Source organism: Panthera leo, chromosome B4 (genome assembly GCF_018350215.1).
Source record: "Panthera leo isolate Ple1 chromosome B4, P.leo_Ple1_pat1.1, whole genome shotgun sequence".
Lineage (NCBI taxonomy): Eukaryota > Metazoa > Chordata > Mammalia > Carnivora > Felidae > Panthera > Panthera leo.
Genome location: NC_056685.1, coordinates 15,458,574 through 15,483,608, shown reverse-complemented (window position 1 = coordinate 15,483,608; position 25,035 = coordinate 15,458,574). Strand labels below are relative to the sequence as shown.

Sequence of the window (25,035 nt, the reverse complement as noted above, 5' to 3'; positions counted from 1 at the left end):
AGACTCACAGAATTGCGTTTAGCAGTGCCAGGCTCTCCAAAGGCGGATAATGCTCAGTAAGTGAAATCAGAGACAGCAGGTACGTCCTTGGGTTAAAACCTCTACCCTTGTCTTCATGTAAGTACTGGGTGTTGCCAAGTCATGGCTCCATCTCAGAAGAGGAAAGGTTTTAGGGGAACAAGGTGGCTCTTGAAATTCACACTCCCAGTATGAGTAGGAACAACACTCACATGTGGAAGGTTCAAATGGTCCTTCTTGCCAGCAAGGAATTTTTCGGTGGCATAAAACCCCTTAACACTTACAAAGGGCTGGCAGCAGACTTTTCCACAGTAATGTGAAATGTTCCGAACCCTTCATTTTCATATTCCGAAGTGCCTGTGATTGTTGCCCACTTGGCAAAATGTAAATGGGTTCATTGTGCTTTGCGTTTTGTCCCGCCCATTACGTGAGAAAGCAGACTGGGGCTCCTTGCTGTAAGTGGCTTGGGGACAGGGGGACAAAGCAGGGTCTCCAGGCAGCTGCGTTTAGGCAGGGTCCTGTGTCTGCACAAAAAGGGCTCTGAGAAGAGGCTACAGTCAGCCCGGGGCTTATTTATATTAGGACAAGTCAGCCTGGGGCTTATTTATATTAGGACAAGGTGGTCTCCCATGTTCCATCAAAATCCATCAAAATCCATCAAAATCTTGAGCCCCTTAAGTGTTTTGGGAAAGCTTACTTAAGGCTGAAATGAGTCACCCCCTTACCTTTTGTTCAAAACCCTTATTTGACATCCTTGCACATGCTCATGGCAGGTGGACAGTGCTGTAATAAATTTGCACTAATGATGATAAAATGATTTTTTTCCATCTCTCATACCGTAGCTGCTGATAACACGTTAGCTATAGGTTTCAGAATGTTACCCCTGGTAGGTATGTGGCCTTGAGACTGCTGATTTTCTTGACCCACTCTTCTCAGCCTGCACACTATCCCCTCCTGTTCTGAGCACAGCCAAGTAGGACCTCTCTGTCAGCAGGTATTGGGGCTTACCTGGGTTTCACCAGATTTTACCAAGAGCCAGTATTTTTTCCCCTAAAAACTCAGTGTGCGGAAAGTGGCCAGTTGCATTAAAGCAACAGCCGTTTGGTTACTCATAACCCTGGAATGCTGACTTGATTGTAACAATAAATGGAGCTAACAGTGCAGAAAGCGATGTTCAAAACAGATTAAAACCATAGGCTTTGAAATGTTCTATATCCTGAGCATTTGCTAAAAACACGTTTCTTAATCTCTGATCATCAGACCCGGTTTTTTTCCCCCCGAAGTTTAGTCATATGCTGTAGTCGAATGAACCACACCCTGAAATTCTTTCCATCTTTTTCCTCTTTTGAAGAGTCACGCGTTAAGTCTCGGTTTTATTTGTGGAAGCCAAAAGTACCGTTCTATTGTTTGGGTCATGGAAACACTCTGGGCTGATTTTATTTCAGTCTCTGAGAAAGAAGCCTGAACCTGCATAAAGCAGAAAAGGAAATCCACTCCTTGGGGCAATAAATCAGGACAATTGCTTGGTGTGGTCAGTTTATTCCCTCTGGTCTCTCTGCGATGGTCCGTTGTGAGCCCAGCCCTGTTAGAGTGGAAGCAAAGAATGTCGAAAGCGGCAGTGTTGATTCTTCTGGAGGCTTCTGGGCCCCGCCGACTCATCCCCGTTATGTTTGTGATCTTAAGGGGACCCTGGGCAGGGAAAACAAAGAATATTTTGCCGACGTGCAAGTTTTCTTTGTCAGAACTAAAGCCTTGTGCTCAGTGTTCTCTCCAAATGTGTGCTGTTTATTGAGCATGGCTGATTAGCAGCACAGGCTGTCAGTTTCATGCTCTGAGGACTGTGTTCTGGGCGGGAGGGGGGATGGGGAGTGGGGGGGGCAGGCAGATCCCACAAACAGCAAAGGACGGGGTAAACCAGAAGCAATCTGTTTCTGCCATTTGCATATGTGTACGTGTAAAGGGCCACACAGGGCTCCTCCTAAAGTCCTGCTTTTGATGGGACTTAGGGGGCCACACAAACATAGCTCCTCCTATGAAAATAAGCTTGAAGCCATCCGCCTGCTTCATTCCTTTGCAATTAAAGCCCTTGTGCTCAGCCCTCCGTGAAACAGCAGCTTCATTCATTTTGGCCTTTCTCGCATCGCTGGGGGGAATTAATCAGACAAAGAAATCATTATGGATTCAAATCACACACTCCTCACCAAAAGTAGGCTTCTTGTTCTCCCTCTCTCCTCTTGGAGAACTCTTGAGTGATTCCCCCTATCAGTCAACAGCTGCCCTGAGGGTGGGTGAGGACCTGGGGGCCTGGGGAATCGGGGAGAGCACAGCTAGGTGGGAGGGCTGCACAGATTTCAGAGGTGTGAGGGCGCTGTGTACAAATTCACCCAGCACCGCTTTCCCTGGTCCGGTTTTGACCCGGAGCACAGAATTATGTAGCCTATCCATGTGGGGCAGAGGGAAGGACCCAGACACCGTTATGCCTGAAAACTGTCATCAAAAATAGTGTTTCTTCTACAAATTCGAGTTTGGCAGGGCCCGGAGGTGGGGGTTCAATACTGTTTGAGTCTTATCTTCCTGTCCCCTGTCCCCACCGGGAACCCATGTGTGAGGAGTCAGAGACGGGGCCTGGGCTGGGCGCCACCTGCCTGCAAGATGTGGCTGTGAGACCCCAGGGGCACTTGCTGGGAGGAATGTGTCACTGAGGCACTGGACCCTAGTCAGATAGGTGGGTGCAAACTGGAGTAGCCTAGGAGACCTGAGGGCATGTGAGATGCATCTAGAAGGAGCCATCCTGATACTGGGCAGGCTCCAGGGCAACTCCCCAGAAGAAGTTGGCTGCTCTTGGTCATGTTCCCACCAGTGGGATTCTGGGAGTAGGTTCAGAGAGAATCTGGGGGAGTCCCTTCTTGAGGAAATCACAGAACACGCTGATAGAGGTTATATGTTCCACTCTCTCTGAAGAAGCAAAATATTACTTTAAATGCCTAATCTTATACACTATTCAGGGTGCAAAGGAGAAGATCCTACAAAATGTAACTGGGAGATCAGGGTTCAGAGAATTGACTTTCACAAACAACATGGCTTTATGCTCAGACTATTCATATGCGCCTAGAAGAGTTAGACAGCCACACTTGATACTGTTTTATCTGCAATGCCTCTGCCAAAGAAAGCAGGAAATCCTGTGAAGATGTGGAAAGAGGAAGAGAGGAGATAGGGAAGATTCTGGAAGAGTCTGTTCAGTTCAGCTCTACAATTCTGACTGAGAAAATAAGCAGGCATTTTATGGGTGGTTGAACTTGTGTGTTCCTAGGGCTGAGGGAATGCCTTTGAAGATCCAGCTCAAGTTTAAAGTTCATCCCCACCCAAGGAGACTGAGATTTCACTCTCTAACGAAAATAGAATCCAAGAAATGGTGGTAAACGGAGCCAGGGGAAGGGTTATCCTTTCTTAAATTTCTCTCTTAATTTCAGTCCTTTTTTCTGCATCCCATCTTAGGTCTATGGAGGCCCTGATTTCCACTCGCCCAGAATAGCCCAGTTATGTGCCCAAAGGTCATCTGAGAGTCCCTTGCAGGTCTCCAGCACTGGAAATGAGCTAGCCATCCGCTTTAAGACCGACAGCTCTATAAATGGGAGAGGCTTCAATGCCACATGGCAGGCAGTCCCTGGAGGTGAGTAAACCAAGGAGGTATCTCAAGACACTTAAGCGGAACCCTTATAAATTTTATGAAATGATTAGACAGTGGTGCAAAGGCCAACATAGGGACAACTTCATGACTCCTGAAATGGCACACACTGCACTGGCATTTACTCTTCCCTGAAAACTCTGATAGAATTTACTTCCAGAGTCACCTCATATGTGAAAACCAGTCCTTGCAAGTATGCAAGTCCATGGTGAAAACAGAAGTGGGGCGATTGGATAGACTCACTTACCCTCCAAGGGACTCGGGCCCATTCACCGACCTCAAATGTGGGCATCAGCAAAGTGGTAAATTACTTCATGCCATAGTGTAGATCTTTGGATGCTTGGCAGGTGCCCAGACTGTAAAAGTTAAGTTTGTGAATTGCAAGGAATTACCGTGTGTTATATAGTGATTTTCTGCCCAGGGTCTTAGGCAGTGTAAAAATATTTACTGTTGCATTTTTTTTAAATAAAAAAATTAATACACAAAATATTTAAGCAGATGTTAACTGCTATGACTGGTAAGAATAGCCGTGTTTATTGGACGATTACTATGTGCCAGGCATCTAATCTAACTGTTCTACAAGGACGACCTCTTTTCATCCTCACGACCACCTTATGAGGGAAATGTATTTACTAATGAGGAAGTTGAAACTTAGTGAAGTTTGTGATTTGTCCAAAGTCACATAGGTAGAAAATACTAAAGCAGAGATGTGACCCCAGGCTACCTTGTGACCCCACTTTGGGAACCCTAAGGTGATACAGTAAATTATATTAGGCCTTTCCTAAAGTTAATGATGCATGAATTTAGTGAGGGCTATATATATGATTGTATACACATAGTGTTTAGATTATCCAATTATTGTCAATTGTTAGAAAATACTCGCATTTTTCCGTTACAGGTTTATATTATCATAAACCCAAGAAATGATAAGTCATAGAGATAGATGTTGATAGGTATTTACTTGATAATATCATAGGAATAAAAAGACTGAATAACTATACCAGGTCCAGAATATTAAATTTTAAAAAGCAGATATTAAATTATTAAAAACATCTCCTACTAAATTATCAAAATTCTTAGGAGATGTGCTATTCTTACAGTATATTATATTTTTAGAGAACAAAGAAGAAGCATTTTATGGCTTTATGAGAGCATGATTTTATTTGCACTTACGTTTGAGTATTTTAGAAATTACTTTTGGCATCAGTGTTTAAGTTATTTGAAGTATTTTCTTCGTCATCCTTCATTTTGTTGGGATGAATGAATGAATGGTGGATATTTAGTTCTGCACGCTGATTATATCATCAACTACATAAAACTGGTGGTCAAACAAAGCATCATATTGTTCTATGCTACCAGGTAATTGGGCAAAGCTTTATCCATCAGGGATTCCTCTCATTTTTGAACTGGGTTTCCTACTTACAGGTTGTGGCGGCATTTTCCAGGCTCCCAATGGAGAGATTCATTCTCCAAATTACCCCAGTCCTTATAGGAGTAACACTGACTGCTCCTGGGTCATTCGGGTGGAAAGAAATCACCGTGTTCTCTTGAACTTCACTGACTTTGACCTTGAACCTCAGGACTCTTGTATTATGGTAGGTGACACAAATTTCAAGCGTTGTCTCTAGTCAAGCCTGGACCCAAACATTACAATATGAGCATATTTTAGTAAATACATTAGTTATGGATGTTTTCAGTGTCAGATCATAGGAAACCCAACTGCTGGCAACTTAAAATATAAGGATGTTTATGTTTTTATCTAAATACAAATCAGGAGGTAGATGATCTCGTGGTTTGTTTAGCAACTCAGGTTCTGTTCTACCATCCTTCGTGTGTTGATTTGTCATCTTGTGTTTGTTTCCTATGGTCAAAAAATGGCTGCAGTAGTTCTGAACATCTTGTCTGACTACAGATGCAGAACAAGGGAGAAGAGATAATTCTATTTGTTTCGATTTTGTATTTTTTTAATCAAGGAAGAAGATTTTCACACAGCCCGCTTACTTACATACATCATTGGCCAGAATTGGCTGCAAGAGAGATTAGGGAATTTATAGTAGAATGAATTTATCATAACTACTTTAAATCAATTATTATTAAGCCTCCGGGGGTTTTCACAGGGTTCTACTTTTTTTGAGCTCAGGATATCTCGATCTGCTACTTGAACAAATCAGTGTCCCCTAGGACAGAATAGATTTGGGGATGGGGGTGGAGGAAAGAGAGATGGGTATTAATTGGTCAGATGACCAAAGTTTCTATCACTACTTTCAGCTTTAACGCATTCTCACCTGAAATTAAGGATGTATCCTTAATGTAGGAGTGAATGAGAATGTATTTTGAGATTTTCTTTTTGTTTTTAAATTGATTTTTTTGGTTACCTAGTTTTTTTTGAACAAAAGATTTTCCATATTTCATTTGTATTTAGAGACATTTCACTCAAATATAAACCAGATTCTCTTGGCTGATGGAACTTTATATTTTAGTTTCCTGACAGTTTCTTACACAAACTCCAATTGGCCTGCTTTCAAATTTAACTCAAGAAAACTCAAAAGTTGTTTCACATTTTTCAAAGTAGTGCAGTCATGGTATGATTTCAGATACTGTTTTACAAGATTAAAAAGTAATCTCCTTAAAAGATCAGTTGACTCATGACTGTTTTAGTCTTCTAAATGAGTCTTCAGGGTCTAAGTTGGCAAAGCATTGTACAGACATAAAGGATAGAACACCTACTTTCCATAAAGGTAACTCAGACCAACTCTCCTGAAAAACACAATTTAAAATTTGTAAGCTGATATTTAAAAAACATCTTCCTAAATGCAGCAAAGAACTGACAAGGTAATGTGAAATTTTTGAGTTAATATCTGAGAGAGATGTGAGCCTAGTATTTCAGATACCTTTTGTCTACAGGGCATTTGCTGATTCAGAAGGGATTGGCAGCACCTCTGTGAGCCTCTCAGGACAAAGAGGATCAGAGTTTTAGGCCAGAGCCGGAACAGGGTGGAAGTCCTGGTAAACCATATCCTAGGTAAAACAAAATTAAAACAGCTTTCACAGAGACTGTATTCCAGCTTTAAGTCACCTGAGTGGCCCCAAAATCTGAGGGGGACCCTGGCTGAGAGAGGACCCTGGATTGTTAATACATCCTTGTACATCTGGCAAAAGCAATTTAGAATCTTCTTCAAAGGGGGATAAAATCAGCCTAGATTTCATTTCTATTCATAATTTTTCATATGCAATAGCCGGCACACTATCAAAGATACTCACGTACATGAGGAGGGGATATAACATAAATGAGATGCAATATGAGTAACAGACAGTGGAAACAAACATACTAATATCACAGATTGGTAAACAGTTATGATTGGTAAACAAGCTCATGGAGATAAAAGTCAAACTTAAAACTCTCAGCAAGGAAATGCAAACTATAAAAAGTGACACTGCAAATATGGAAGAGAACCAACTAAAATTTTCCGAACTGGATAAAATAGAATAGCTGAAATTTAGATCTCAATGGAAGTGGGTTTTTTTTTTTGTTTTGTTTTTTGTTTTTTTGTGTGTGTGTTTTGTCTTTTAGGCAGATTAGATAGAGATGAAGAGAAAAATAGTGAACTGGAAAATAAGTCAAAGGAATCTAGGGAAAAATCACAATAAGCAAAAGGATGGAAAATATAGAAGAGAGGTTAAGACACATACAGTATGCTTATAAAAGATATAATATACATTTAATTGTCACCCCAGAAAGAAAAGTGAGAGATATAATGGAACAGAAGCAATATTTGAAATGCTAATGATTAAGACTTTTCTAAAACTGATGAAAGATGTCACATTTACAAAAACAAGAATCCCAAGGAACCCAAACAACTAAGCAAGTATAAATAGAAAGAGAAATAAATAGAAAGACATGCTAATCTAAAAAAACCTAAAGATAAAAGGAAAATGTTACAATCAGCCAGGAGAGTGGGTAGGGGGACAAATAGCTTTTAGGAAGTGGCAGACTAAATTCTGACTTTTCAACAGTGATAATTAGAAGGAGAAGAGTCAGGGTTGCCTGGGTGTCTCGGTTAGTTAAGCGTCCAACCCCTGATTTCAGCTCAAGTGGTGATCTCATGGTTCATGAGATTGAGTCCCATATCGGGCCCTGCACTGACAGCATGGTGCCTTCTTAGGATTCTCTCTGCCCTTCTCTCTTTGCCTCCCCCCTACTCATGCACTCGCGCCCTCTCTCTCTCTCTCTCTCCCTAAAAATAAACACATAAACTTGAAAACAGAAAAGAAGGAGAAAAGACAATGGAATGTTATCTTCAGTCTAAAGAAAGAAAATAACTACCAATCAGGAACTTTGTACTCTCCTAAAATAGTCTTTAAGAATGAAGGTTAAATGAAGCATTGAAACCAAAAAGGGATCTTCAGGAGACATTCAAACGGGCCGGAAACAAGTTGTTTACCTCATTGATTTGCTTGCGGTGGGCAATTCTCCACCATTTGCTTCCTTTCCCAAATGGGTTAGTGCCAGGTACAGTATCTTCTCTTCTCTTTGGTAAAGTCCACAACCCATAGAATTTAACTTATGAAAGAGTGTAAACAAAGCCTAGCATGGCTACATTTCCCCCCACTATGGTCATGAATAGAGTTTTCCACCTATATGAGATAAATACATAGACGGGGTTTTCTCTTAACCACTGCCATATCTCAGCATGCAGCTGGGCTTGACTTAACAAACTGTAGTAGAAAGCAACAGATAGAAGGAAGTAAAACCTCAAATATGAACTGGTCATAGGCATGGAGACAGGAAAATAAACCCAAAAACAGGTGCTGGGAGGAGTTCAGTCTGGCAGATAAGGTAACATACGAAATGTAGTAGTCCAAACAAGTTGTCAAAATGAGGGAATCCCGTGTGAAGGAGTTGAGGTATCCCTGCCAGTGGGCAGATAGAGCATTTGGAAACAGATGCCGCTAATCACCGGAGCAAGACTTACACGTAAAAAGTGAACCACGTCAATAGCATGGTGCCATGGTTAAGAAATCTAACTCTGTGGGGGGGTGGACCTAGAGCTGAGTCTGAATTTTGCCCTTCCCGAGCTGTGTTACCCTGCAGTAACCCAGTCACATATAGATGCAGTTTCTTTAACTGTGACATGGGGATAGTAAGTACCTGTGTCAGATTTGTTGTTGGGATGTTTGAGATCATGTTAAGTGACCTACTGTGCATATAGAAAGTTATTGATTCATGCCAGCCCTGGTCATAATGATGCTGATGGTGAGTGCCCACAGAGAGGCGTGTGCAATGAGCACTGGAAGAGGGGACAGCAGGGAATACTAGAAGGAACAGTGAGCTTAAGGGCCAGTGCTTCCCTTCTGGGCCTCAAGGACCTCAGTGAAACAAGAACGCGGTTAGGCATCTTTCTCCTAGCACGGCACCTGACATCTCCTATACCTTGGACTCACTGACTATAGTAATAATCATGAGAAAACAGAAGAGGGGATTCATTTGGATCTGGAAGCCAGGGAAGGTTTCACTTTGGAAATGACGTTTGAGTGGCAGAATTTCACCAGTGGAAATGTGGTGGTGAGAGCAGGAGAAGAGGCTTTGGAAAAAGAATAGGGGAAATTGTTCACAGAGGCGTGAATATACACAGATGTGTGGGAATAGGAAAGATGTTGTCCTGGAGTATAGCTATGTGTGGGAGCACACAGAGACCAAGAGTCTATAGAAGACATTGTGAGTGGCCTCAGGACTGGACAAACCCTTTTACACTCTCTGAATCTGAAATTATCCTATAGATAGTATGAGTTGATGAAAGTTTTCTGTAAAACAGAGGAATCATAAACTCAAAACTGTGTTTTATAATGATAATGGGCAGCTGTGTGAAGACTAGGTTGGCAGAGGAAGAGAAAGATGGCAACAAGGCTATTTGGGAAGCTATGGAAAAATCAGGGGTGGTGGCCTTGGGCATGGAGAAAAAGAGACGTATTGGAGAACTCATGGTGGTCATATAGTCACTGAAATTTATAGGCTAATGACATGGTGGAGGGTGAGGTGGGTGTTAGTGATGAAGAAGTGAAGACTATTCACTTGAAGAACGAGTGAGTGATGACGCTAGAAAGTAAGTAAAGGGGTAGACATCGTGAGTGTGATTCGGAAACTTTTCAGTTTAGAGGTCTACACTATGTCCCTTACAGAGTTTGACATAAGAATTTAGTGCTCAGGATGGGATCTGAGCTGGATGTGTAGGTATGATTAATTTCTGTAGATCTGGGTAGCTGTTAAGCCACAAAAGTAGGTGTGATCACTTACAGTAGTATTTTCTAAAGAGAAAAAGGCCAAGTAAACTCGTTGGGAAACACCGCCGTTTATGGGGCAAATGGAGAAACAGAGGAAAAGAAGACTGAGAAAGAGCACTCAGAGGCAGGTGGAGAACCAGAGAGAGCGGTAGTATAGAAATGTGGGGCGAAGCCAATTTTAAGAGTGGGTGATCGAAGGTATCAAATCCAGCAGAGGTCAACTAGGAAGAGGATTGGAGCAAAGCTACTGAATTCAGTCTTTGATGACCTCGTAAGGAGCAGGATGGGTGTGCATAGTAGTAGAAGACTCTAGATCACAACAGGTCAGCAGGGGCAGGAACTTCTTAGCTTTTTCCTAAGGTGATGGCAGTGAATGATATAAGGGGATGAAAGGTTATAACCTACAGGTAAGGCGAGACCAATGGAAAATGGAGAAGCTTGACCATGTGAAAAAGGCAAGGCACTGGTGGAAGAGGAGCAGCTCAATATAAGAGACAAAGGGAATAATCGATGCAGTCATGTTCAAGGTGGCGATCTGAAGAAGAGACAAAGGGATCCTATAAATTTCATATTTTCAGAATGCGAAATTAAAACACGTGACTGATGCTAAGCCATATAATTTTTATTTGCAAATTTATTCACACTGAAAATTACAGAAATCACACACAAGATAAGTTATTTTTTTGTTTGCACCATTTATGAATTACCTTTACAAAAAAAGATAAAGTAACGCGGAGAAGGACTATTCTGGTAGAGTGGGTAGAGATCTGCTGTGTGTGGTTGCCAAGTGGACCCAGTTATGGGATAGGAGGCCTGCAGAGCTTGGAACCAGGAGGGCGGTGTCCTGGTGAGGCTGGAAGCTTGGCTGCAAGTTACAGTTAGTTGTCCAGGGGGCTCATGAACGCAAGCATTGAGGCACCAACCATCTATCCTTTACAACTAGGTGGACACTGGATGTGAAACGTACCCAGCAGTCCAGTATCTTACATAATATCTCTGCAGCTTAAGTTCACACAAAGCCCATCATTCATTCTGGAGAATTCAGATTAATTTCTTGGTCCCGGTGCTGAGACAGTCATTAGCAAAGAGAAAAATATTCAGCTGCCAATGATGCTGCCAGGTAATGTTTGTGTTCATGGGATTTTTAATAGAGCCCAAGTGTATTATTAAATACCAAGGTAAACTATGGTTGGATGGGACCAGCCATCGTGTTTTTTAAAACTCCTATAACAGTTTGGATTGTCAGAAGTAGAAATATAAATTTTAACAGACATTATGGCTAATAGTTGCAAACGCATAGATACATAGAATGTTAGGGTTGCAGGAGGAGAGATTAGAGATAATTTACTGCCATATCCCAATTTTTTGTGTGTGGTATTCTTATTTTAAAAATAAGAAAAGTGAAGTCTGGGTGGTCAGCATCAAGACCTGGTAGATGTTAATAGCAGGGCCGGCACTAAAACATAAGCAAGCCTAAAGTAAGAGGTAGTATTCTGGTAAAATGTAAAAATTACAGGCTACACACAAGGAACCAAATTGCAGACTCGCGGACAGCTGAGAAATCGGGGGAGAAAAAATAAAACTATTTGCGTTCTCTTTTGGATGAACCCAGAGCTCATTTGTCAATACGAGGAAAAGTGTTAGGATTCCAGATACGAGGAGGAAGGTGTCTTTGCTTTGGAGGCAGGTGGCCTGGGCTCCATCCACCCGTTCAATCTTCGGTGTCAACCATGCGCCCAACCCTGCTGGGCACTGGTGTCCAGGCATGGCTCTACCACTCCCTCTTTTCATGGCCGGGGGATCTGAGTTTGCCCATTTACAAAATCGAGCGCCTGGGAGACCCACACAGAAACAGGATCCAGTTAGGAGTTGTGTCCGTGGGTGGGAAGAAGAGCACAGGGTGAACATGAAGAAACAGATCCTGAGGGTCCGGTGACGTCAGTGTGGGTTCGCTCTAGAGGTCACAGTCAGATTCGCACAGACTGGCTAAGCTTCGGGTTCTGCCCTGGGGAGCAAGATCTGGCATTGGGAAGAGGTCATCTCCACACTCCACTTGCTGAGCAAAAGAGAGCTCTTCCTGTGGCAGGCCCTGGTCCCCAGCAGTCCTAAAAGGAGGCGGAGTGAGCCCACGGGGAACCCCAAGCCATCCCTCTGGCTTTGTGGAACTGAAGGCAAAATTTAACGAGTAGAAGAAACGAGTGAAAATCTTAAAATGGAACAGTAATACACAGCCTCTATCCTCTTTCATATGACCAACCAACAGCAGTGGTCTTTGTATCCCAAAGGCAGCAGTCTGTTTGGTACACAAATTGCTAATAGATGCAGGGCTGAATAAATGTATGCATGAATTTTGCGGTCCCTATTCCTGCAATTGTCAGTACTTCAGTGGAAAATTGCAGATGACACATTTGGGGATGTGTTGTGCTGAGTTCACTCCCTGGCACAATTATTGATATACGATCTCACTAGTTTGAGCCGCATGAGAACTTAGATAACATCGCAGAAGCCCGTTTTCTAGAATTTCATGCTGCTCTAATGAAAAAAGAGAGAGAAACGGAATTTTCTGACTTCTATTGAAGTGGTGGGCATCGTGGGGAGCTAATCGGAAAGCTCCACTGGCACTCGGGTTTCAGCTAATTTGGTAATATGTTTGCACTTTCCGCTCTGTCCCCTTTGAGTGGCTAGTGTAATTAACCCCAGGCTCTCCTGAATGACACATTGTGAGTATTTCTTGCTAAGGCAGCAGTGGGACCCACTGGTTGGGCATGACTCTGTATGGTCAGCACGCAAATGGCTCCATTATGTTGCCTTTCATGAAGGCTGAGTATTAAAGTGACCTCCAACTGACAGTTAATTGCTTAATTAGAGTCTCTCTTCCGAGCCTTAAATCCACGTAGCTCTGCAAGCTCTTATCGATCTCTGAGAAATGCTGGTGGTAGCTCAGTGCGAGAGAGGGAGAGGTCGGTCCTGCAGCCCCAGCGGGGCCCTGGAGACTCCCGCCTCTGGTTTCAGCATCCTCTTTGCTCAGCACAATGGAATGTCTGCCTTGGGAGAATCAGTCAGAAACAGATAAAAGCAAGCGGAGCACAGTCCAGATCCAGCCTCTGCTTTGGAGAAAATATACATTAGGGCGAACAGAGCCTAGTACAAAAAAAAGGGCACATGATGAGTAACTGTTTTCTTTCTGAAGCTTTTTGCCCCCATCCAGGAGAAAGAAAACAAAGTACGTGATTTGAAGAAAACCAGGTCCCCTCCCCCCACCCAAAGCCACAACGTCTGGTCTGCTCATTGCACAGTTTGTTTCACTGTAAGACCCTGGGTGGAACAGGGCAGACACAGGACGCAGAATCCGTATTTTGCTTGATTTATTTATTTAGTTTTAGATACTACCCATGATGTGTTTCCTTTTAAAACATTGATCTGTTCCAAAACAGACCCAGGAATAATAGAACTCAGTGCTTCAAAGAGAAGATGGAAGCGATTCTTTAAATATTTATTGTTTTACAAATAAATCCATGACAAGAATCCGCCTCTCCCTGCCTCCCTGTCTTCCCTTTCTCCCTCACTTTTCCCCACAGGAAGTTTCATTTCTGTTTCTAGCTGATACTTGAGGACTATCTCTGACGGATTTCTTGAAAATGTTTTATTCTGGGACTTGCCTTTGATAACCTGGCCTTCCAGTGCCAAATTAGTCACCAAGAACGGTGCCAACAATTCACATCTCCAAAGCAAAGACTAACTGAACGGAAGCCACAGTTCTCAATCTGTGGGCACAGGCTTTGTTTTGTTCGGTTTGCATTTCAGCTCAGAATGTCGCTAAATGCTTGTTTATTTGTGAAAACAAAATGAGCTTCTTGGATTTCTTTGCCTATTGACATTTCCGGGGATCTTTGGGTCCCTGCTTGCAACGATGACAAATCGCTAGAGGTTAGAATCTGTAAAAATTGAGGACCGAGTGCAATAATGTAGAACGAAGGAATAGGGGTGATGAAGTCCTGATGTGTGAGATGTGCCACCGTGAATGTCACCTGGTATTTAACCTCAGAGACACCTGGCTGGCAAATACCGCTGACTGAGGAACCCCATGCTTCCTCCCCCTATCCCCCCCACCCTCACCAAAGGCTGCTAGAATGAGTAATATTTTCATTTCCTTCCTCACATACACTTATGACTTTAACAACTTGGATATTTTCCTAAGGGATTCCCCTCCCTATCACTGAATATTTCCTCTATCTTGGAACAGTTCCCATTCCAAAATGGGAATTCTGTTAGCAGCTACACCACCATGTGCAGCACGTGAAAATCTTTCAGGGACTCCCATCCTCCAAATTGACTTTTTCCTGCAATGCAGACTGTCTCTTCTGAACCCCGGATATCTTATCCTTTCACCCTGATAATCTTTAAGGCGATCCAGAGCAGTAGACGCGTGTTGCAAGGAGTCAAAAATGAAGTCAAAGATAAAGGCTGGGTTGAAAACCAAAGTAAGCCGGGGCCCAGGTGAGGGAAGAGGCCATTCTAGACCAGACAGGTTATGGCTTTTTAGACCAGAGAAGGACGAGAAGGGGATTTAGATCTGAACCTAAGAATAAAACTGAGGGGCGCCTGAGTGGCTCAGTCAGTCAAGCGTGGGTTAAGTGCTCAGGTCAGGATCTCCCAGTTCTTGGGTTCCAGCCCCATATTGGGCATTGTGCCTGGAGCCTGCTTTGGATCCTGTGTCTCCCTCTCTTTCTGCCCCGCCCCCGCTCGTGCTTGCGCACTCTCTCTCTCTGTCTCTCTCTGTCTCTGTTCTCTCTCAAAAATCAACAAACATTAAAAAAAAAAAGAATAAAACTGAGTTTAGGAATCAGGGATAGAAATCTTAGGGTTATGTATTGGCCCTGGACACTGTGCCCTTTGTTACACAATGTGCTGTATAAGCCATGCTGGGAATCCCATGCATGTTCAGTGGGATGGAATCCATGACAGGTGCCAACTGTTCTGAAATCCATGGGGGCCCCAAATTCTAAAATGCCACTGTAGGAATGCTTTATTGCAGGTCTAAATAAACGAGACACTTCCATTCTATTTCCTGAGCTCCCATGATTATCTTTCTTGGAGGTCATGGATAAAACTTGATTTTATCTTTTCAGTTGGTTTCATGATAATTGATCAGATGTCCAACGGACAGGATTCATTACTGGCTCTATACTACTTAGTATGTGGCTGTGAGCAAGTTCTGTTTTCTGAGCCTCAACTTTACCAAATGTAAAGTAGAATTGTAAGAAAAATTGAATTTTTTAAAAGGTAAAGCATTTAGCATAGTGTCTGGTATAGATAAGTGTTAATTGTTACTCCCAATTTTCCTGCTACTGCTTCTGTTACTACTGAAACCATGTGAAAGGTCTTATCTTTTCAAAAATTGTGAACCGTAGGTACCCAGAACTGGATCCATAATCCATAGTTCATTGCTGACTACCATCATGAGTTATGAAGGCCAGTCTTATCTTAAAATATTTTTTTAAATCTTAAAACATATAATTTGTTTTCACACGTTCTTCACCATATCATCTCAACGAATTTTATTACTTCATAAATGTGTTATTTTAATACCTTCCAGAAGATTCACAAATGAGTTCAGAAAAAAAAAGGTAGTGGTGCAGAAAATGCCAATAAAAGCATATTCATATACATTTATATCTATTCATATACGTTCATGATTTGTTTTCAGGGAAAGCTCAACTCTGGAGCTCAGACCAAACACTGTCATACTTTGCGGATTATAAAACACACCGTGTGTTTTTGCTTTTGAATTAAAATAGTTTCCTCGTCCTCCAGTTTGTAATAGTTTTAGCCCATGCATATTTAGTTGGTTTATTTCCTCCTCGAGCAAGATGAAACTTAGTAAAACAAGAAAATAAGAGATACAGTAGAAATATTTTCTCACTTCCTCCTCTCCAACTCGATCTGAGGGAATAGATTCCAGTTTCTGGAGATGAAAATACAAACATTACTGGGGAAGCTACTGTTCATTTTTCCCCCTGGGTCATATGCTTCGGGCTGTGCGTGCTGACTATTCCAGTGAGGTGATCATGAGTCATTCCATCAGCCAGAATTTGGATCAGTGGGGAGGGGGCTTGGGGCTCAGGGCTGTGCACTGCATCCGAGTCAGACACCTGTTCTTTCCCTCAAAACGAAGCATCAGTAATTACTTGTCTTTATTTAGTGCAGTATTTTATATCATTGGGGTATTCAGCTTTCTTGTTGAATCAGATGTTACATTTTATGAAGAGTGCCCCACAGTGGCAGTTGTTTGGAGCCTGAGTTAAAGGGGACACATATTTAGGCAGGGAAAAGTTCAGGCGCCGTGACCAAGGGGAGAGGTGACGAGATCCCACACCCAGAGGAGCCCCTGCGGGAAAGTGGTGGCGTGGGTCCAGGAGATACATCGGAGAGAGAATTGGCAAAACACATAGATCCATTGGATTCGGGAAATATGGGAGAGGTCTGAAAATGTTCACCAAGTGCAAAACCTGCTGTGGGCATTTATGGAGGCAAGAAATGAGGGTGAAGGGGGAATTAGGGGAGGAAAGATGACTTCAGTTTGAGACATCAATGCTCAAGGTTTGTGGGGCCATACGAGCAGTGTGGTGTCTGGAATGCAGTTGGATAGATAAGCCTGGAGCTCGGAGAGACGTCTGCACTACAGTTGGAGATATTAACCAACTAGCAGATGCCTTGGAGATCTTAAAACAGAACCCATATCTGTTTAACTACATTCTTGTCGGGCTGCAAAGACCAGATTAGGTGGCATTAATAACCATCTGCCTTAGATACTGCGGCACTGTCATATGAGTAACATATTTTCTTGTCTTTGTATGGAGTTCTTTCCTTACACGTCTGACTGGCTGCACACTTAAACATTTTAAATATATACAGTATTTAAAAGTTTTACGTGCTCCTCATGTTGAATTTCTAAAATACAGGAAAGAAGAACAAAAGAAATTAATGCCATCCATAATTTTGCAACGTAAGGACAAACCCTGAAACATTTTAGCTTATTTCCTACACTTACATACCTATCCATACACACACATGCACACTTACACACACGTACACATAGATAGTTAAGCTAATACCACACATCATTTTGTATCCTACATTTCCCACTTAACACTTAATACGTTTCTCCTCAAAAGTAGTATCCTTGGCTATTTAATCAATTATATAGACATACTAGAATTTCTTTAACCGCTAGCTTATTATTGACCATTTTGATTACTTCTTTATTATCATAGTGTTATGAAGACCATATTTATATGTGAATCTGACTCGACATTCCCTATTATTTTCTTCATCTAAATGCTCTTTTCTTTAGTGAACACTCTATTATGGAAAATTTTAAGTATATAAAAAAGTATAGACTATATAATACATGTGAAGTGTATAAAGAACAAAGTCATCTCACTGTCCAGACTTGCCAAATTGTAATATTTTCCCATACTTGCTTCAAGTGCTTTTTTTCCCCCCCAAAATAAAGGAATTACTAAAGAGACAGTGAAGTCCCATGTGTCACCCGCACTGACACTATTCCCTATTCTCATCACAGAGGAAACTGCTTATCAGAATTTGGGTTTACGGCGCCCATGGCTATTTTTATACTTTTTCATTTTTTTGTAGTTTTCATATACAGCATATATTATTTTGCAAGTTTTAAAACTTTAAGCAAGGAATACCGCAAATACAATACCCTTCTATTTGCTCTGTTCACTCAACATTCTGTTTTTAACGTTTGTCTACTCTGTAATGCATTTAGATCTAATGCATTCTTTTTTTTTAAATTTTTTTAACGTTTATTTATTTTTGAGACAGACAGAGACAGAGCACGAGCGGGGGAGGGTCAGAGAGAGAGGGAGACACAGAATTGGAAGCAGGCTCCAGGCTCTGAGCCATCAGCCCAGAGCCCGAGGCGGGGCTCGAACTCACAGACCACGAGATCGTGACTTGAGTTGAAGTCGGACGCTTAACCGACTGAGCCACCCAGGCGCCCCTAATGCATTCTTTTTGCCATCGTACAATACTCCATTTCATGAGTCTACCATGAGTCGCATGCCCATTCCACTGTGAATGCATGTGCAAATTGCTTCCGATATTCAGCTGTTGCAACTCTTATAACAATGGACGTTCTTGGACATATTTCCGAATGCAATCATGCAAGAGTTTCCCTAGATTAGACATATTGACGTGGAAGTGCTAGCTTTTACATTTACTCTGCATTGCCAAATCCTACTAGAAATATACGCGTGAGGATTCCCATAATGAATGGGAGAAACTTACCTTCACATTCATACTATATTCGTTCCGCGACACTTCCAATACATTGTCTGACTTGATCTTTACAATGATGAGACAGAGGGAACGATTCTCCACCCCCATTTGTGAGATGATGGAACGATAACCAGTGGCTTCTGAAGTGCCTTGGCAAGAAAACAAATACCCTCGGTGGACCCAGGACTCAAGTGTTGGGACCTAAGAACAGAACGCTTCCAGGTGTTCTGACCATAAGGTCCCTGTGTTTCCCGGGTGTTTTTAATCGAAGGTCAGTGTGCTTGCCCCTGGGCTTTAGTTGATCTGATGGAAAATGTCAGACAGGCTGGAGCCTGTGCATAGCCTGTCAGCAAAGGCCATGCAACAGAAGGGATATGAACAGTGTGGTTTGAACTAACCATGGATATGGACATCCATTGAGGCTCCACTTGTGGAGTGTTTATGAAGCTGTGTTGTGGAGCCGGGAAGGTTTTGTAGGGAAGGTGTTTGGGGAGGAACCCATATTTGAAATCATTGCCTTTCCTCAAAGAGGTCAGGTACTTTGTTATCTCCAAGTCAGCTGGTACATTAATGGATCCTATCACAAATTCCCGAACAGTTTGTGATAGCCGTATTTTCCAAAGAACTAAGGAAGAAACAAAGAAAGAAAACAGGATAACTGGATTCACTGAGTACTTCTCCTGTGCCAGGCAGCACATATTACCTCATGGCTCCTTCCTCCATCCCTAGAGGAGCCAACTGTTAAAAGAGAAGTGAAGGTGTCAACACTTAGTCCTCTGTTTCTCCCCTTTGCACACACAGCTCAGTCCACTCAGTTAGTGTCTGTCCATAATTATGTCCAAACGACTCATTAGACCTCCAGCGACCTCCATGTCACTAAGTTCATGAGTAATGTTTGCTCCCTCAGTAGTGTTCAGTGGTTGATCACTCCAGGTGAGGAAAAGGAGACTCAGGGGTCTAGGAAACTCATTATTCTCCCCTGATATTTTCAGGGATTTCTATGTAGAGAAATGAGGAGAGAGGAGAAGTGAAGAGAGAAGGAAGGAGGTCAACCAGATGGCTATTGCTTGCCGTGGTTCACATTTTAAGCCCCTGTCTCTTGCTTCTTGTGGCCATTCCCTTTCTCTGTCGCCCTTGTTAAGAGAATATTGGAACTTACACTTTGTTTTTAATTTCCCCAAAATACCACGATCTTGAGGCTCCTTTGTGTAGTAGACTTTGACTAACTCTTTGGAGCACTGGCAGGTGTTTACTGCAAATAGCAGCAGAGCAGTCGAGTTCAAAAGTGATCCTTAAGACTCCATTGTTCATTTCTCTCTCAGTCCCTCATTTCACACCTCCTGCAGTAGTTATCGATTGCTGCATAACAAATATCCCCAGACCCCAATGCCTTAAAACAACAACATTGAACGTTTCTGTGAGCCAAGAATGAGGGTGCCGGGTACCTGGCCCTTTCCTAGCTGGCTCACATAGTCAGCAGGATTCAGGGCTGGAGGCCTCCCTCGTCTCCTCTCCAGGAGGGCCTCTCTGCAGGGTATCTCATAGCACAGCGGCTAGACTCATCAAAGCAGGCAGTGCAGAGTGCAAGAGAAAGAGCTGACAACGTGGAACAGTCCCTCTTTTGTAACCTAGTTATGGAAGTGACATCCCATCACCGTGGCTCTCATCTCTTCATTGGAAGAAGTAAGTCATTAGGTGCAGCCCGCACTCCTGGGCAGGGTGGGGGTGGGGTGATTACACGGGGACATGAATCACTGGGAGCCAGGTCAGAATTGCCCCCACTGCCCCGCTGCCTGCCACCCCGCCCCAACAGTCTCAGCTGGTAATATCCATGGGCTATGCTCCAGCCTCATCCGTGTTGCTGGACAAACCCCTTCTCTCAGGCCTCTTTTTGGTTTTGCTGCAATAGCTTCCTACTTTTATTCGTTTCATACAGAGCAATTTATCCTTCTCTTTGTCTCCCTTTACAAATACAGGCTTATATCTCTCAAGTACGTACTGTGAAGTATCTTTGTAATCATTTAATTCTGGTGAACAGTCTGAGCTTTACACTCGTGTCAGTTACACTTATTTCTATCATCAGTAAGTGTACGGGACGGCAGAAGTTCCCTCTCTTTTCGCAAATTACCAGTGCTTAGGACCCTGACCCAGGCCTCTATAAATGTCATCACAAAGGACTGTTAGTCTTGTACCTGAATGGCTCCCCACCCCAATGTCACTTTATGCCAGAGCCGACACGTGTTAACTCTGGAAAAAAAAAAAAAAAAGATTTCTCAGATCTCCTTAAGATATTAAAGCATCAAGTATTAAAATGTTTGTGCAAGTACACAAATGTTTGGCTCAGTTCTAACTTCTGGTTAGAGCTTAGAGTGCGGAGGGTTCCCAAGAGCGTCATAATGTCATGTGTCCTGAATACTCTGGGCTTTGGGGACAGGCTTGATGTCCTCTGCCCACCTTCTGCCTTCCGTGTTCTCTCGCAGTGCTGGCAAAAGATTGGCACTGCCTGTGAGAAGGGCACTGGGCAGTTGTGTTTGGCATAAGCCATGTCCTGTGATTAGACCCTCCTCCATTGCCCATTGGGGCCAAAATGTAAAAAGCCTGCCCAGAAAGCAGCCCCAATTGACCTCTTTCCCACTGTGAATAGCCTCTTTTACTCACTGTCATGCCTGCTATGCATTTATACATTCCAATCCATGAGAGGGAGGACAGCTATTTCCTAACTCTGGACTTTCCCTCATTCTTAGTCCTCTGTTCTTAGAGGCCATATACTCTTACCTATGTAATTCATGCACTCATCCATACATCAAATATTTACTGTCTGTTATGTGCCCAAGTCTACTCTCTTAGTCTCCTATTTTCATGTGATAAATATAAGTTTAGGCATTTTGAATGTGTGTGTTTGTATCCGGAAATTTGACAAAACTCTGGGTACTTTGTGAAGGGACCGATTAACTTCTTGTAGAAATTAGGTTATCCCTCAACCAGATATGCCTTTGTTTTTAGAGTCCCAGTAGTTGGAGCTTTCAGGGGTATGGCTACTTTTTCTTTTGTGGATTCAACTTCAAAGTTTTACTAATGTCATCCAGAAATGAGTTAATGGAAATGTACTGGTTTTGCAGGGGGCGGGGGGCGGGTGGTATATTTCTCTGATTTTACCACTTGAGCAACAGATCAGAAAACCAATTCTCAGGCCTAGCAAACTCTTGGCAGTAGACTTAAATAAGAATTATATATCTGTAAATTATGTGACTGTTATATGTGTCTCCAATAGTAATATAATTTGCTAGGTCTGCCTTGGGAACTAAATGGAAATAAGGGGAAATGCATATTGATAATTTCCATGACTTTAGAATTTTAAATAAATGGGATCAAGGTTTCTCATATTTTCTTCCTTGCAGTTTTTTTCTTATAATTTTATAAATTAAAAGTTAAATTGATTTGGGGATGCCTGGGCGGCTCAGTCGGTTAAGCATCTGACTCTTGATTTCGGTTCAAGTCATGATCTCATGGTTGTCAGGTCAAGCGCCACGTCAGACTCTGCGCTGAGCACGGAGCCCCGATTAAGATTCCCCCTCCCTCTCTCTCTGCCCTTCTCCCCCACTCTCTCTTTCTCTCTCCCTCTCAAAAAAAAAAAGTTAAATTTATTTGGTATTACAAGAGTTAGGAACCATCTAAAATAAAAGAATTGCTATTCTAAACTATTAAAAAATCAGTTGTTTCCTTGTTAATCTGAGGTCTTGCACTTTCATAAAGCAACAACTGGATATATATATCTTAATAACTATCGCCAGCATTTTAAAGAGAAGTGACAAGATATAATAGAATTTGGAGACAGGGGACGTAAGTTCCTGACTCTACTCACTGTGTGTATGAACTCGGATTAGTCACTAGTTTACACTGGATGAGGCAATACTTTAATAGCTAGCACACTAAGTCTCATTTTCTTCATGCAAACAAAAAAATCACATGGTGTTGAGGACTAGATTAGGATGTTTCTGATGGTCCTTATAAAATTACAACGTGCTAATCAAATGTAGTGTTTCAGTGGTATATAATTTTGATTCAGGGACATCTGGAAACCTTCTACCTCAGATCCACTTCCTGAAAAGCAATGCTCCAGCCGTATGAACTGCAACCAAGGCCCTTTGATTCCAGGGTCTCTGGGGGAGGGAGGTCTGAGAAACTCATAGACATCCTGGAAGATGTGCCCATTCAAAGGATCCCCTGGGAAATGGCTCATTCTTATGACTTTCTGAACCATTTAGCCCTACATTTCTACCTTACTTTTTTGCCTTAAGAGGATTGCAGCCATTTGGAAAAGAAGGAACAATACCTACTTACTCACTAGGCCTCTGAGTTTGGGGAGAAATAAAGGAGACTAAAAGAGTCCTGCCTTTGTGAGTGTATGGACTTGTAAAAATCCTCTTAGTGTATGTGTTGTTTTGTTGGTGGTATTTTTTTGGTGGGGGAGTCTGTATACCTCACAGAACCCCGGTGTTCTGCTGAAGTATAAGAAATGCTGTGCTAAACAAACACATCACCCCAAGAGAAGCAAATAGTCTCGTGTGGATAGTCTTGACCAAGAGTCAATTGGCATATTCTCTAGACTCCCAAGGCGTTCTAGGAAGGTATTCTTTAAAGCAAGACAGTATTAACATTACTGAACTCTAAGGATGTTATAGCTGTATCACCTTCGGAAAGTATAAAGCCAAGTATACCAAAAATAAAGTCTTGGATTAAAACAATGCTGGTAACATTTGAGAGTAGGTTGAAGTATAAATGTAGTAACGAGGTTTTGTAATCTTGATTTATACACTGTTTTTTTTAAAGTTTTTATTTATTTTTGAGTAAAATAAATTTTTACTCGAGGAAAGAGAGCGTGAGTGGGGAAAGGGACAGAGAGAGAGGGAGACACAGAATCCAAAGCCGGCTCCAGGCTCCGAGCTGTCAGCACAGAGCCCAATGTGGGCTCAAACCCATAAACCATGAGATCACGACCTGAGCCAAAGTTGAATGCTTGACCAACTGAGCCACGCAGGCACCCCTTGATTTATACATTGTTTTGACTATTATTGATGGTGTTCAACGTGTTCAATAGAAGCAGTCATACTAGATTGAAAACTATAATTTGACTTGGTTAAGAAAATGTAACTGAGTTTGTAATCAATCTTTAAATGTTAAATAGAGGCCAGGGCGCCTGGGTGGCTCAGTCTGTTGAGCAGCCGACTTTGGCTCAGGTCATGATCTCACGGTTTGTGAGTTCGAGCCCCGCATTGGGCTCTGTGCTGACATCTCAGAGCCTGGCGCCTGCTTCTGATTCTATGTCTCCCTCTCTTTCTGCCCCTCCCCCACTCATGCTCTGTCTCCCTCTGTCTCAGAAATAAATAAACATTAAAAAAAATTTTTGAAAAAAATGTTAAATAAAAATCAGTTTTAAGGTTTTATTTATTGGACCTGTGGATTTAAAATACGAACATTAAATAAAGCAATGGAAAAGAAAAAAGAAAGAAATGGTGTTCTAGAACCACATTTATTTAAAGTTCAGTATTGTAAAAGTTTTAGCCCCTCAGTAGAGAGTTAAACATGTTATTGATGTTTGATTCATGTGCTTATGATGAACTAAACTGAGAATTGCCTCCCACTCATACTTATGTGCTAGAGAGAACAGTGATTATAATCCTCACTAGATATTTTAAAATAATTTGTGTGAACTTCTTTGCGTCAAATCCCGAACTTTCTATTTTTTTCCCCAAGTGTTTCTTATGAAATATAAATGACAGTTTATCTTGGGTGAAACAGCCGTATCCTAACTTCGTATTTTAATCCCACTCTGGTAGTTGACAGTTGATCCTATCCTGCTTAATTGGTATCTTGCATTAGACAATATGAGAGTTTCAATTCTGAATTTTAGAATCTAGTTGTCTGGTTTAACATGAGCTGCTCCCTCTTAGGAATTGTGGAAGTCGGCCACACAATTTTGTCTCTGTGTAGCAATTGTCTTCTTAAAAATGGAGGACAATTGGGGAAAAGGAAATGGATAGTGTGCGTGAAGGTCTGAACCAGTTGCTGGCAGAGGGTGAGCACTAAATGAATGGTTGCCATTCTTGTTATCATCCAAAGAAAAGGAATTCACTTCCCCCATTTATACATAACTGTGTTAAAAACTGCACACCAGACACACCGAGTTCCGAGGAAATTAACCAAGTTTCAATTTCACAAACCCATACAGTGATTTGGGTACATGTAATGTCAACTCTATTCCATCAGTACGTCTGGAGGGTCAGCTAAGTCCCGACATAGCCCTGGGCAGACATAGAACCTAGTACCTTTTTTTTTTTAATTAAGTAGATAATTTTCTGAGTTAGGCTCACTCACTATATCATTTGAAAGAACTCTGCCAATATTCTTCCTTCTTGACCACTATCCTATGGAAAGCAAAAAGTTATGGCAAAGGTTGGGTTTCTGAAAACAAATGGTTACTCCTCCTTCTTCCTCACCTATTTGTTCCTATCTTGATTCTTGCCTCAAACATTTCAGTACATGTTGTGGGCATGGCACTTGATGCGATGCGCCGAGGTCAGGGGAGGGAGGAGGGCTGTGAAAGTAAAATATCCAGGGATGTAATTATGGGCTCCGGCAGAGGAACTCCCACTGGAATCCATATAAGTTCCCTAGACATAACCAATGATTCAGACACTCCCATGGGCTATTTGATGAGACAATGACATAAAGCACTAGATCCGGTGAAT

General features: G+C 42.2%; 1 protein-coding gene across 2 annotated transcripts in view; it reads left to right on the top strand.

Moving 5' to 3' along the window:
• Positions 1 to 25,035, top strand: part of CUBN (cubilin) — a 273,247-nt gene that overhangs the window by 126,861 nt on the left and 121,351 nt on the right. For both annotated transcript variants that reach the window (XM_042945004.1, XM_042945005.1), the window contains 2 exons: positions 3,514 to 3,688; positions 5,129 to 5,298. In XM_042945004.1, the coding sequence (XP_042800938.1) occupies positions 3,514 to 3,688; positions 5,129 to 5,298 (345 nt within the window). The remainder of the gene's footprint in view (positions 1 to 3,513; positions 3,689 to 5,128; positions 5,299 to 25,035) is intronic.